The sequence below is a fragment of the Hippichthys cyanospilos genome, chromosome 10 (assembly GCF_059441005.1).
Source record: "Hippichthys cyanospilos isolate Australia breed blue-spotted pipefish chromosome 10, RoL_Hcya_1.0, whole genome shotgun sequence".
Lineage (NCBI taxonomy): Eukaryota > Metazoa > Chordata > Actinopteri > Syngnathiformes > Syngnathidae > Hippichthys > Hippichthys cyanospilos.
Genome location: NC_142378.1, coordinates 11496229 through 11509141, shown reverse-complemented (window position 1 = coordinate 11509141; position 12913 = coordinate 11496229). Strand labels below are relative to the sequence as shown.

The window sequence follows — 12913 nt, the reverse complement described above, 5'->3', positions numbered from 1 at the left end:
TTACAGACTGCTGATGTTCACTGTATCTCACCAGGAGATTTTGTGCAAAGTTTTATTATTAAAGCCCTCAAGGAGTGATGAATTTTCTCTTTATCCCTTAGGCCTCATCCTCTCGTCCTAATATTAACAATATGTATTTAACGTGAACTGTTTTTGGTGAGATAATTAACACCTCCTTAATGGGCAGGAATCAGACGGGCAATGTCCATCCTGTTTCTTTGTCTGCTACTCTTCTGGCCATCTCCTTATTCTTGTCTCCGTCTGTTGGGCCGCTTTTCTGTCAAGTGTTATTACCAGCTGGCTTCCCCCAGATTGATGCGAAGCATTACCCTTGAGCAGTCTGCCTCCTCCTCCTCGCAAGCAAGCCATGTCTGGTAGGAAAGGTTGCCCTGCGCACCCTAGCACTGTGACCCTTGTGAGCTTCCAGACATGGGGAGGGGTTGAATAGCACCTCCAGTTCTTTTGCCTGATTGGCTAGAGCAGGTTGCAGTTAGCTCATTTAAACGCTGCTCATGCGGGCCGTTAGGTGGTGCATGCCAGCCTGTTGGGCCATCTGCATGAAGTGACTATCTGGGAAGCAATTGCCCCAAACCATTTCTCTAAATTTAGCCTCTTCACCCACATGAGGCAATAAACTTTAAGCCTTGCCAAGACTAAATGCACGACAGCTGAGTAGTAAAGAAGGCCAGTTCTAAGGTCTGGGCCCTGCAACAGGCAGTCTGTCTGTCAGCGGGAGTGCGTTTCGTTTGAATTGAACACAGCATCTCATATTCTCATAGTCTCTGTCGGTTAACCTTTCAGTAACAATGTGACTGACTACAAATTAGGGACGTTTGATACCACTGTCAGACCGATACCGGCAGGACTACTCAACTCTTGCCACCAACCAACAATTTATATGCAAAAAAAAAAGACATACTTTATTTCTCCAGGTGCAATGAAAAGCTAAAAAGAACTTTACATTTTCCTCTTTGGAATTGCTTCTATATCAAAATGGTGCGTAAAAACAAAGATTAATGGAGTAAAAACACACATTAAACAAAATAAAAACATCTAGGCTTTACAATATCTGTTGTAATCCACTCCACAATCTCATAAAAGTATCAAGTTTTTTGATAACTTTTACATTTTGTGATGGAAAATAAGATTTTGTGCAACACAATACAAAATGTTTCTGTCAGGCGTAAATAATTTTCTGTGCTTATTGTATTTATTTCGGCATTCTACATAATCTTGTGATATTTTCTTGGTGATTATCCCCTCGTCTTTAAACACTTAGCAATAAGAGTGGCCACCAAGATTCAATAATCCTCAAAGTCTCATTTTCATTGTCCCTGTTAATTTTGCTCAGCTTCAACTTTTGGGACATCTGGCACTATGTGTGTGTTTGGGTGGGGGGCACTCAGCTGCCCTAAGGGTGGGAGGTGAGTGAAGGGGACAACAAAGAACATGTGTGAGCAGGCTGAGGGGGTGTTATTGTGGAGAGAAAGGGAAGTGGAGTAGCCCAAAAAAAAAGGCGACAAGTAATTGATGAGTAAGTATGCGTGCGTGCGCACGTGTGTGTGTGCTCTTGATTTTTGCTACATGGTGGGGATCAAATCCCGGGTTTTACTGTTTTTGTGGGTGGCTCTTACACTTTTGGTGGACCCCACAAGTTCCGACCTCCTTTTAGAGTATAGTTTGAAACAGATTTCAGTTGAGGTTGGGGTTAGGTAATTTTATGTGATACTTACGGTCAGGGTTAGGGGCTAGGGTTAGGGATATGCATTATGTCAGTGGGATGTCTATGATTTAAAAAAAAAAAAAAAATGAAGAATTTTGTGTGTGTTTGTGTGTGTTTGCGCTGCTAACTAAACATTAGCCTTAGGGAGGGTGAGAGAAGGAGAGAGAGCAGGAGTCCATATTGGGGAGGGGGCTTGAGAAAAGAGCAAAGCAAGGAAGAGATGAGATTGAAAAAGTTGCAAGGAAGTGAAGGATACATCAGTCAGCACTCGCCAGGGTTAAGGAGGAGCAACTACCTGCCTGTCAGGCTGATTGTTCATACCTAGGCATCAGGGGATATGCGTCCCAGTTTATGAAAGATGGCGGGCGTTCAGTATGTGGGCCACTTAACAGAAATGGCTGCCTGTGGAACAGGGCCAGGATTGAATTGTATGCAGATCCCACCATCTTTCAGTTAAGATGCTTGTTCCCACGCCGTTTTTGGTGTAATCCATATTTCACCCTCTCTGGGAGACCGTACACGTTTATTTACCATTAATACATTTCTAAAAAAACATAATGCCATGCCCACTCAGGAAGGCTTGTCAGTAATTACAACTTCTGGAGCAAGAGCCCCTTTCAAAACAGCATGCTGCCTCGTCTTTCAGTGAAATGGAAACAAAGCCTGCTTACTCTAGTCTGGATGCACAAATTACCAGTGGTGCATAAAAGAGAAAGATGGGGCGAATCCACCAGAGGCAAAATGCATTGAAGAGCCTCTCACTTTTTCACTGTGCATCTCATAGCCAGGAAGAAAATCTTTGTGAAGCATATCGCTGTACAGCATATAAAAACCTTCTCTGTGCTTGCGAAAAAAGATTGTGGCATTTGTATGTAAATAGTGACAGGAAGTTTCACCTCTTTTATGACTAACAGGGAACAGAGTGGTCCTCTTAGTATTTACTTTTCTTGAAGGTGAATATTTAGCAGTTTCTTTCATAAGGCTGTCAACTTGTCACGCTGAGAACATTAATGAAACTTGCCTGGATTTGCAAATATGGCAGAAAATCAAACGTATATACTTGCGATTCTGTCGATTGACACAAATGTGTCAACATGTCCAAAACACTTATAAAGACAGACTCACATCCATTGCTTTCGAAGGAGAATGTGACATAACACCAACGCGATGTCCACCTGGAGGTAGCTTGGCAGCAGCACGTTCATCTGAATGAGCACGACATACATGCTACGCAGTAGCTTCCTGACTACACCTCCAAAATAAAGCTAACAACGGATGCTGACTTCATAAACTAATGTGTGTGATTGTAAACTCAACCACACCATACCAAGCACGATATAACACTATTTTTAAATCCTCAAAACAATGTATTTTAAGGTTTTTGTTGCAATTTGATTAAAATATTGAAGTCTGATATTTAATTAAATCGTAATGATATTCTTTTAAACTCATAATTCGTCTTGGTGCCATCTAGTGGATGCATAACTGCATGCAAATGCAGTTCCAGCCTCTACTATAGCTTTTACTCTATGCGCCTTATCATCCGGTACACCTTATATATAATTTAAAAAAACAGGCCATTCATTGAAGGTGCACCTTATAGTGCGGAAAATATGGTTCACAGATAGTGTACACTATGATGAAATGATTATCATGGCAAATATTAATAATAGTTTTGACATACAATATTTACTGTATTTGAAGCAAGACAAGGATGTTGGCTGGCAGAATCCTCCACGTGAAGTAGGTTTTCACGCTACCACAATCACACGGCCACATGCACACGCAAAAACACACAAGCATCCTTTGACAAATATTACATTGAAACATGGGGACAGAAGACAAGACCAAAGTAGGCCTGTCTTATAAATGGAGGTGGCCTACAATTTCCTTTGGCCTTGGATGAGTGTAGTACAGAAAAGGAACAGTGGAAAACAGTGAAAGGAGGCAGGAGGGGGTCTGAGATTTCAGCCGAGAATCAGGAGGAAGACAGTGAGCAGAGAGTCCCCCATTTTCATGGAGATAAAGGAGCACTAATGCATTTGAACTAGTACCCTCAAGGGATGCGCCATAAGGCCAAAATGGGAGGGAGCAGATTGGGTTTAGTGTGTGTGTGTGTGTGTTTTAAAACTACAGCCAAACTGTCATTTATATGCGCAGGGTGCTCCCAATTTTGCAATCACCAAAAGGGCTATGGCCGCACTTTCCAGCTGCCACTGGCGAGGCCTGTGCCAGGGCTAGGAGGGCATTAGTTGCCAGATGAGATGCGCCCAACTGGCCTCGGTTAAAAAAAAAAAAAAAACACTCATCACTTCAAACAAGATCAATTGTTTTGCCAATCTAGCCCACGAACGTGTTATTTTATTAGGTTATTACAGGTTTTGTTTGTGTTGATTGGACTAGGTATAGCTTTAGTGGTATTTTAGTACTCACACCGTCTTGACAATTCAATTCTTATTTCACATTTAGGAATGAGCTTCCTTCTGCCGTTTTTTACCTTCAAAAGTGGTGCAAAAACTGTATGGTGCAGTAAAATACTTGAAGTAAGCTTACTTATTTACAAATGACACTGTGTGCATTTCTCACACTAAAATAGAGGCGTTGGTCATCTATAAAGCCAGTATATTTGGACATACTTAAGACTTCCAGTTTACCCAGAGCTTACAATTGCACACCCTATCTATCACTTTTACAATGTGTCGCTTTACCACACTGAGAGACCAACAGCTGCCAGTGGCATGTACCCCTGTGTGAAGGTAATGGTCTGGCCTCCAGGCTCTGAGTCTATCCAGTTAATAATGAAGTGTCGTTGTCTATTGTAAATCACAGTTGGGTCTTGTTATGCTGACGCCTTTGGGACACTGCATGGGATAACATGTGTTGCACGGGACACTGTCGATAGAATAAAGCAAGAGAATAACAACATCTCTGTTTGATGGACTGTAGAATTTGAGTCAGATTTATATGAGATCTGAATATGAAAATGGCCACGGGGCAGCAGGGAAGCCCATACCTCTCCCCAGCCGCTTCGTCAGGCTCCTCCGGGAGGATCCCCGGTCATTCCCAGGACAGCTGAAAGACATAGTTTCTCCAGCGTGATCTGGGTCGACCCCTCGGCCTCCTCCCGGTGGGACATGCCCGAAATACCTCCCTAGGGAGTCGTCCAGGAGGCATCTTAACCAGATGCCTGGACCACCTCAAATGGACATTTATGGAACAATTACAACACTACTATTTGATTTTTAAAAACAACATTACTTTAAGCTACGGCTGGCAGATATGGCTATTACAAAATCTTGATTTTTCACTCACTCTGGACAGTTACAAATTAAATTGAATTTGATTGAAATAAACCCAAGAAACATCCGTTTAAAGGTTTGACTTAATCAAAATAAAATCATGTGCAAAATGTTCAGACAACAATATTGTAAACTGATTTCAGTTTAGCTTCAGATAGCTAGCTATAAAAGAAAAAAAAGCTACTCATAGCTTGTTTCAGTGCTACAATAAAGCTGTTCAAAACTATTGTAAACACATCTGATAACCCCCCCATTCAGCATTCTGCCAATTGTGCAAATCTTTTATGTCACGATGTAATGAATTTTCAAATTGTAGATGTTTAAAATGGCACATTATTCAAATTCATCCTAGGCCAAATTTAAATGACTTCTACAGGTCAGAGTGAAACAAAATTATGCTATGTATCCTGTACTGTAGAAAAGGGTGACTGTGTGACACCTTCGATATTTTCTTACTAATCAACTGACGTTCCACGCTCTTGAGTCGAATTCAAGGAACATAAAACAAGCGTAGCAAAACACGTTCAGGCCTTATCTGGAATTTAACTTGAGTTTACAGTTGTGTATTTTGTACTCAATGACGCCTGCAGTTCAGGCCTCATGGTGGTCGGCATCCTTTCTTTCGTCAACGAGATGGATTCCAGACATCCTCAGCGGTCTGTGGGGTCCTGGTTTTATACAGTGTATTCTCAAAGTATTCCTAGTGCTTCACTTTTTCCAAATTTGAAGTTAGAGCTTTGTTCCAAAATGGAAGAAATTAAATGAATCAGTCAAGTTCAAGGTGCACTATAAGGCTGGGTTAACTGCAGCCTGAAGTCACCCAATTCCGATTATTTTGGTGTGAACGACACATATCCATTTTTTTTTTTCAAATGCGACCCAGGCCACTTGGGTATGTGGTACTAAATCCTTTACGTAGCCGATCTTTTGACATGCGACTTCAGTCTGAACGGCCAGGTCGCATTCATCCGACTCGCACGTAACAAACAAGCGTCACAATTCTGCACTCAAAAAGAGGCAAAACAAAAAAAAAAAAAAAAAAAACTACAATAGCAGACCAGGGAAGAAATTAAAAATATTCTGAGGGGGTAAGAACAAAGTGTAATTTCTGTGTGTGTGTGTGTGTGTGTGTGTGTGTGTGTGTGTGTGTGTGTGTGTCTCTCTCTCTCTGAGCAATTTGCTCTCTTCAAACGTTTGAGGGAGATGTTACTGCCATAGCCAAATCCCGCGACTTTCCTGTACTTAGCACCTTAAATTTAACGGAATGAAAATATTGTGGCTCCGGTATGATAGCCGTTCAGCCATCCATTGTGGTATATTCATAAACACTAATGCTAAGCACACATGCTGTGCGTGACGTCACGGTGTCCTCTGCACAGGTGGGACAGTTTTGGGTTGTTTGTCGTTATAACACAGGTCACATACAGGTCACATTTATTTTGAATTGCGAACGACCTCACAAAAAATCGGATGTCTAAAAAAAAAAACTAAATTGAGCATTAAGCCATGCAATGTGAACCTAGCCTAAGTCGGACGTGGTTAAACAGCAAAGAACACAATTTTGTTGTTGCATGGGGCAAAGTAGGCATCTTTGAGTTAGGCCTTGGCAATATCATTTTTTTTTCGATGTTAGAATTTTTTGTTATAAACAATTAAAAAAAATAATAAAAAACTATTTTCTTCCAATGTTCCAGCGGCACGTTTCAACCACATGAGTTTCTATAGCCTCCAGCTTCCCCTTGTTTACTTCCCACTCATGGCAAATAGTAGGCTAGTTCAAAGATAGCAAACCGTTTGTTCCTTAAAAAGGAGTTGTATAGTCAGTGGTTAGGCTTTGCAGAGACAGACGTGGAACACCACACTCACTAGGCATTGTGGTGTGTGATCAGTTTTAATATGGACGATTGAAGTGACGACTATCAAGTTCAGCTATTGCTTTTAGTTTAAAGCCGAGCTGTAGAGAGTACTGTTTAAAAGTGTTTTTCAGAGGTTTAATTATTATTATTTTTAGTAGGCTGACGGCGGTTTGATTTTCTTTTTTTGGGTAGAGGGAGGGTGATGACGGGACTGAGTGACGATGGGATGATGGAGTGACAAATACAATTTTCGGCGGGCTGATGTTGACAGAAGGGGGGAAGGCGCACTGACGACTGACGGTTGTAGGACCCAGCAAAGAAATGTAAATAGCCCACCTGGCGCTCACACACATTGAGTGTACATGACTATAATGTTATTTTCCGCTGAAATTATTTATGATTTTCTAGCGAGCAGTGAGATGCCTATATGTTCAACAATGAAAACTTGTGTTGCCTACTCTAGAAGGGGCTCAAGAGACAAGGGTTACGTCAATGTCCTGTACAGTCCTTTCTTCTGTCTGAGCTGTTGTCCAACACATTTCATTTGCTTGCACCAGCTCATCATTGTACAGCCCCCAACAAGTCCTGTTGTGAAGGTGACTTTGGCCTTTAAGTCCTCATGACTTCATTTTATCTGCTGGCTAAACAACATTGTAATTGACTCTCAAATAACAGACAGCAGGAGACGTCGACCTTCAGCAAGCCCACAAGACGCAATTTACATTTACATTTTTTGACGCTGCAGATTGTATCTCAAACACTTAAGATGCGTTCAAGAGTTCAAATCATTGCCTACCTGCATCTTAATGTGCTACAGAGTAAACCCCCTTCACACAACCAATTTGCACTTTGACTTTGAGTGTGAGAGATATTTTTACTCAGAGTTTGTGATCTCGCTTGATCTGAGTTGGTGTAGGTTATTAGATGAGGCGACTGCATACGCTTGACCTGCTGGCATACGCTCAAAACCGTCTGCAACCATTCTGGAGGGCTGGATGAATAGAGAATAATGTATGCATATGTGCATACACTAAAGACATTGTTTTTCATTTTATTTCTGAATGTAAAAGCTTAAAGATGGAGATGGAAAAAAGAAGGTACACAGATTCATATAAGACCAAGGTTTCTGTGTGAAGTGGAATGTGAGAGAGGAGATTGCATGAAACTAAATAGAAATGAAGAATGCCAGTGAAAAGAAAGATATCTGTCGCCCGAGGAGCAGAATTTGGAACCAGAAGCAGACAGCACATGCAGTGGTAAAGTAGAACACTTTTATACACAAAAATCCATCGTAATCCCAGCCAACATCGGAAACTCGACTCGTATAAGTAAACCTGCAAAAACTAGACCTACAAGGGCACAGAGAAGACATCTTTGACGTCCTGACAAAGTGTTATTGGAGCAATTCCAGCTAAGGTCATGCTCAATACGCTGATGACTTTATGATAAACTTAAGAACTAAAAGGTGACAAATACATGACCATAGCAACCGCGTAACGAATCATACAGCATGACAAACCCTCTTTGACAAAGATGAGGATGAGCAAATGATAGGTAAAGACACAAACAGTGGCAAAAAAAAAAGGGACAAGCCCAATTTTGAAGACATTATTGACACACAGGAACTGTTGAAAATACAAAATGACTGGAAGGTTGCACTCCATGTAGGATGTCAAAATCAACAAGGGAAAGTTCTGTATAAATTCCAGTTTAAACAGGGAACTACAGAAATCAAGTCAGGTAGAAATAAGATTTGAATCAATGAAATGTCGTTCGGTCATGCTCGAAAATTCCGCCTTATCAGCCCCCCTTGAATACTATCAGGCTAGCATTTCTAATCAAGACATCAGTATAATGGAGTCACTTTACTTGTTAGAGTTGTCCTATACATTTGAATGTGATGGATTTAGCTTAGAGCTGTTTTGTTCTGAGAAGACATTAAAGAAAAATGACCTGACTTTCTTCACTATCTCAGAGTTCCACCCTTGGTGTAACGAGAGTGAAAAGAGACAAAGCCGCGTAATATTATATATACTGTATTCATTTTTTTTACTAATCTTAAGGAATTTTATTCCTGGGATTACTCAGACGCCATATTGTCTTGGTTGCAGTTGCTGCCTTTGATGACCTCTGTTGAGGCTTGAAATAGGCCAAAGGCAGCAAATGGAGGACGGCTCAGTTAAGAACTGACAGGTGATCGGACGCGCTATGTGCACTTGCACCTGATTTAAAGGTTGCTTTGAAATATTAGAACCTCTTTCATTTTTTCTAAACCTTAAACACGGCAACATAGCACCATAATGTTCATATTTACTTGTCGGGATCATGTAAAAGTATATTCCTTTGTTGCGTTATGCCATTATTTGTTTGTCTTTCCGATGACACCTAAGTTAATCATATTCTCCTTGGGTTTCATCTTTCAGTGGCATCGGACCCATCACCTGGCACTCCACAAGAATGTATATGACACTTTTTGATGGTAACTTTGTTTTCTGCATTCCTGCCAAGAATTATCAGTGCACCTTTCAGGTGATGCGGTGTGCCACTACAACGCTTTGACTCCCATCTTCTCAGAAATGACTATTTTAACTTTTTTAAGTAATACACAAGGGGCAATGTAGTTTATAGATGCACAGTGCAGCTCACTCATAGTATTGGAAATATATTCTGACTTACTGGTAGTGAGTGTCAATGTCACCTGATGCTGCCATCCAGTCCTTCAAATGTCATCTTAGATGACATAGCAAGATGCAATTTTGACAAATAGAGACTGCACTATGTAGAACAGCTCCTTAGAGAGAACCCCTTGATTCGATTAATACCTTTACATAGCACAAAAAGCACACCTTGCAGAATTCAAACCAACACCATAATTTTCTTACTATGCGGTGGAGAAAGTGACGAGCACACCTGCTGCGGTTTGAAATTTTGGAATCATTCCCGGCTGTGTGGAATTTGCATGTCCTTGATATGTTTTTCTAGGTTTTCTTTCTGACAATTGACCTGCTAACATTCTCAACGCAGAAAAAGTTCTTCACCATAACTGTGACTTTCTTTTAATTGTTCAAACTTGGTGTTCTTCTTCTCAAATGTTTGATATCATGGTTAGAACCTAGATGGGCTCATGGTGTTGTGTGGGCTCATATATTAGCAGCAGCTACTGTTATATCCACTCTCTTTACCTGACCTGACCTCCACGTTTGTTTGGAGGGGAAATGCTAGCCATAAAAATTCTATCTGCATTCTAGTTTCATTTCACATTGGAAGTGGCTTGTCTAATGAATTTTCTAAACCTTGACTTGAAAATAGCCAACACTGTTCAGTTTCCTCTGTTGTGTAATGATCAACTGTGTGGCTCACAGACACGTGGGCATGGAAGTGGAGGCACGGCGTGGTGGTAGCAGCAACGTGACTGCTTCAGTTTATTTGTTACTGATAGTGACGCATAAGAAGCAAATCCAGTGAAATAAATTAAAAAAAAAAAAAAAAACAGAAGTGAATTTAAGGTATGAAATCATTGTCATGTCTGGAATATGCATACTTTCCTGATCAGTTGTTCTTTGCTTAAATCTACAATACGACCCCTCCATCGCCCCCACACCCATCCTGAAGAAAAAAAAATCTCATTGCATGGACTCACTTATGAGGACTGCTATATTTACATTTTCCGTTATTGTGTTAGTGCAAATTCATGAGTGTGATGCGTAGTTCATTCTGTAGATTTATTTACTAAGAAAACTGTAGTTATCAAACATTTAGCAATGACCAACCATAAGTAAAATATTAAAAAAGCCACTAATTTTCAGGAAAAAAAAAAACAATCAGATACAATTCATTGTTGGTTTTTATTACAGGTATTTCTATTTATTGCTATAACAGAACATTTCGCACCAACATCAACACAACAGCATCTCAAAATAATGTTCACTTGCTACTTGTTTTTACGGTTGCCAAATTCCCTGAGACATTAAAGTTAGGGAAATCTTAAATGTAGGTTTCTAACTATATTGTTGCAAAGCAATTTTGTGCATTTTCAAAATTTGATGGGCTCAACAAAATCTGTCTGGGACCATAAATACTGTTTGCGAGTGTCTAATAAACGTCTTTGCAGCCTTGAACAAACCCTGTGCTTTATTTAATCAATATCTGGCCAGTATCATGCGTTTCAAATTTGGATGGGGACCTCGCAGAATTCTAAAGAGTAAATGTAGTTACCCTGGCTACCATGGAATGATATTTAATAAGGAAAAAATTAGCTGCTTATTTTAAGATAAAATGACTTGATAGTTTTCTTGAAGCATGAGCTCTGTATTATGCACAGTCCCAAACTCAACTTATAAATTATATTCAGAAAGCAATGTCATATTATGGATCTAATCATTTGTTGTCTCCAATATGAGCAGAAAAAAAAAAAAAAAACACCATCCAGCATAAGCAAGCACTTGTGCTTTTAAATGTAAAAGCATGTGAATGAAGTCGGAGACTGCCAGAGATAAATAACATTACACTGCAGTGTATAGTAACAGCTTTTGGGTTGGACAGAGAAAAACAAATTTAACGAAGAGGCGTCTGTGTTCCTTAATGTCATCCTAGGTTCCCACAAAAATGCCCAAAGTGTCAGATGGGGTTTACAAATTCTGGCTAAATTTGTTTTTAGTTTTTATTCCCTGGAGTCATGATGTTTTAATTTGGCTCCAGACCTCAAGTGGCGAAATTCTTGTGCGCCACTACAGAATAAACAAAGCTATTTAGCATAATTGCACCTTAAGAGTAGGCCTCCCCTCGAGAAAAGGTATTGATTTTCCTTCCTCCCCATTCTACTCCTGTTGTTTTTTATCCTTCGTGGCTTATTTTTTTCACATTCCTGGAACAGAGTCCATGAGGCTCAGACTCTTCTTTCTCTCTGTTTGGCCAGCTCTCCCTCATCATTCTCTTTTTTCATGGTACTCAACTGGAAGAATGACAACATGAATACAATTTTGTTACATTCGACAAAGAATGCTCACCTGAATGGTACAGATGCCTGTCTTTTGACTCAATGTTAAATCTACTGAAAGCAGCACTTTGGGGAGAAATGAGAGGACCATGCTGTGCAAGCTCAACGATTTGTAGTCGGAACAAATGTTGTTTTTCACTTATTGGGTGGGCTTCCTGCACACATTGCTGGGAGAGAAATGCTTATTTCTCACAGCGAGGTTAAAATATGTTTGTGTGCTCCTTTTGAAGAAAAAATATTATTGGTATTAAGAAGAGAACATTTCATTTTATACCTTCAATTGAGATCTCATGTCATTTTATTATGAAGAGATTGCTTAATTTTGGTTGTTTTGCTCATATGTCTGTCACTGAAGTTTGAGGATGTCAATTATTCACGTTCGATAGTTGGTGTCTTTTTGTAGTTTTGTCGGAATTGTATTACTTTTCACTACCAAGTAATTGCCCCGATTTAAAGTTTTAGTGGATTATATTTTAATTAATGCTGTTAAGAGATTAAAAACATTGAGATCAATAAAAAAAACATGTTTTTAATTAATCTAATTAAGCTCACCTAAAAAGTCTCTGAGAATTATTTTATATATATATATATATATATATATATATATATATATATATATATATATATATATATATATATATATATATATATATATATATATATTTGAGACAATTACCAAGTGCTGGCTACAAAGTTTATTTTCGACCATCCGAAGGAATAATGCTGTTTTCTATTATCATTGACCATGTAATTAGAAAATATTCAAATAAATCGGTGTCTATCTGGCCCAGCTCTTACTCGTTCAAAAGCTGGGTGTTCTTGTACTTAGTTTGGCAAACAGCTTTGCTATGGCTCGGCAGATTAGCATCTTTGTTGCTATTGTTATGAACAAAGGCAGTCAGTCGTAGGTAGCTTCTTTGCATTGTTGTGATAGGCTGAACGTGTTGTTTGTTTGGTAATCAAGATCCTTCTTACAGTCATCCCTCTACTTTTATTGAAGTTGCTGTGATAGCGATTTTTTTAAGTTAAATTCACCATT

At 39.6% G+C, this 12913-nt stretch overlaps 1 protein-coding gene across 6 annotated transcripts in view; it reads left to right on the top strand.

Moving 5' to 3' along the window:
* Positions 1-12913, top strand: part of ptprsa (protein tyrosine phosphatase receptor type Sa) — a 216680-nt gene that overhangs the window by 67675 nt on the left and 136092 nt on the right. For 5 of the 6 annotated variants that reach the window (XM_088426528.1, XM_088426526.1, XM_088426523.1 and 2 more), the window contains exon 2: positions 9302-9357. The exons of the other annotated variant lie outside the window; for it this stretch is intronic. In XM_088426528.1, coding sequence (XP_088282654.1) covers positions 9355-9357 — 3 coding nt within the window. In that variant the 5' untranslated portion in view covers positions 9302-9354. The remainder of the gene's footprint in view (positions 1-9301; positions 9358-12913) is intronic. 6 annotated transcript variants of the gene reach the window in all.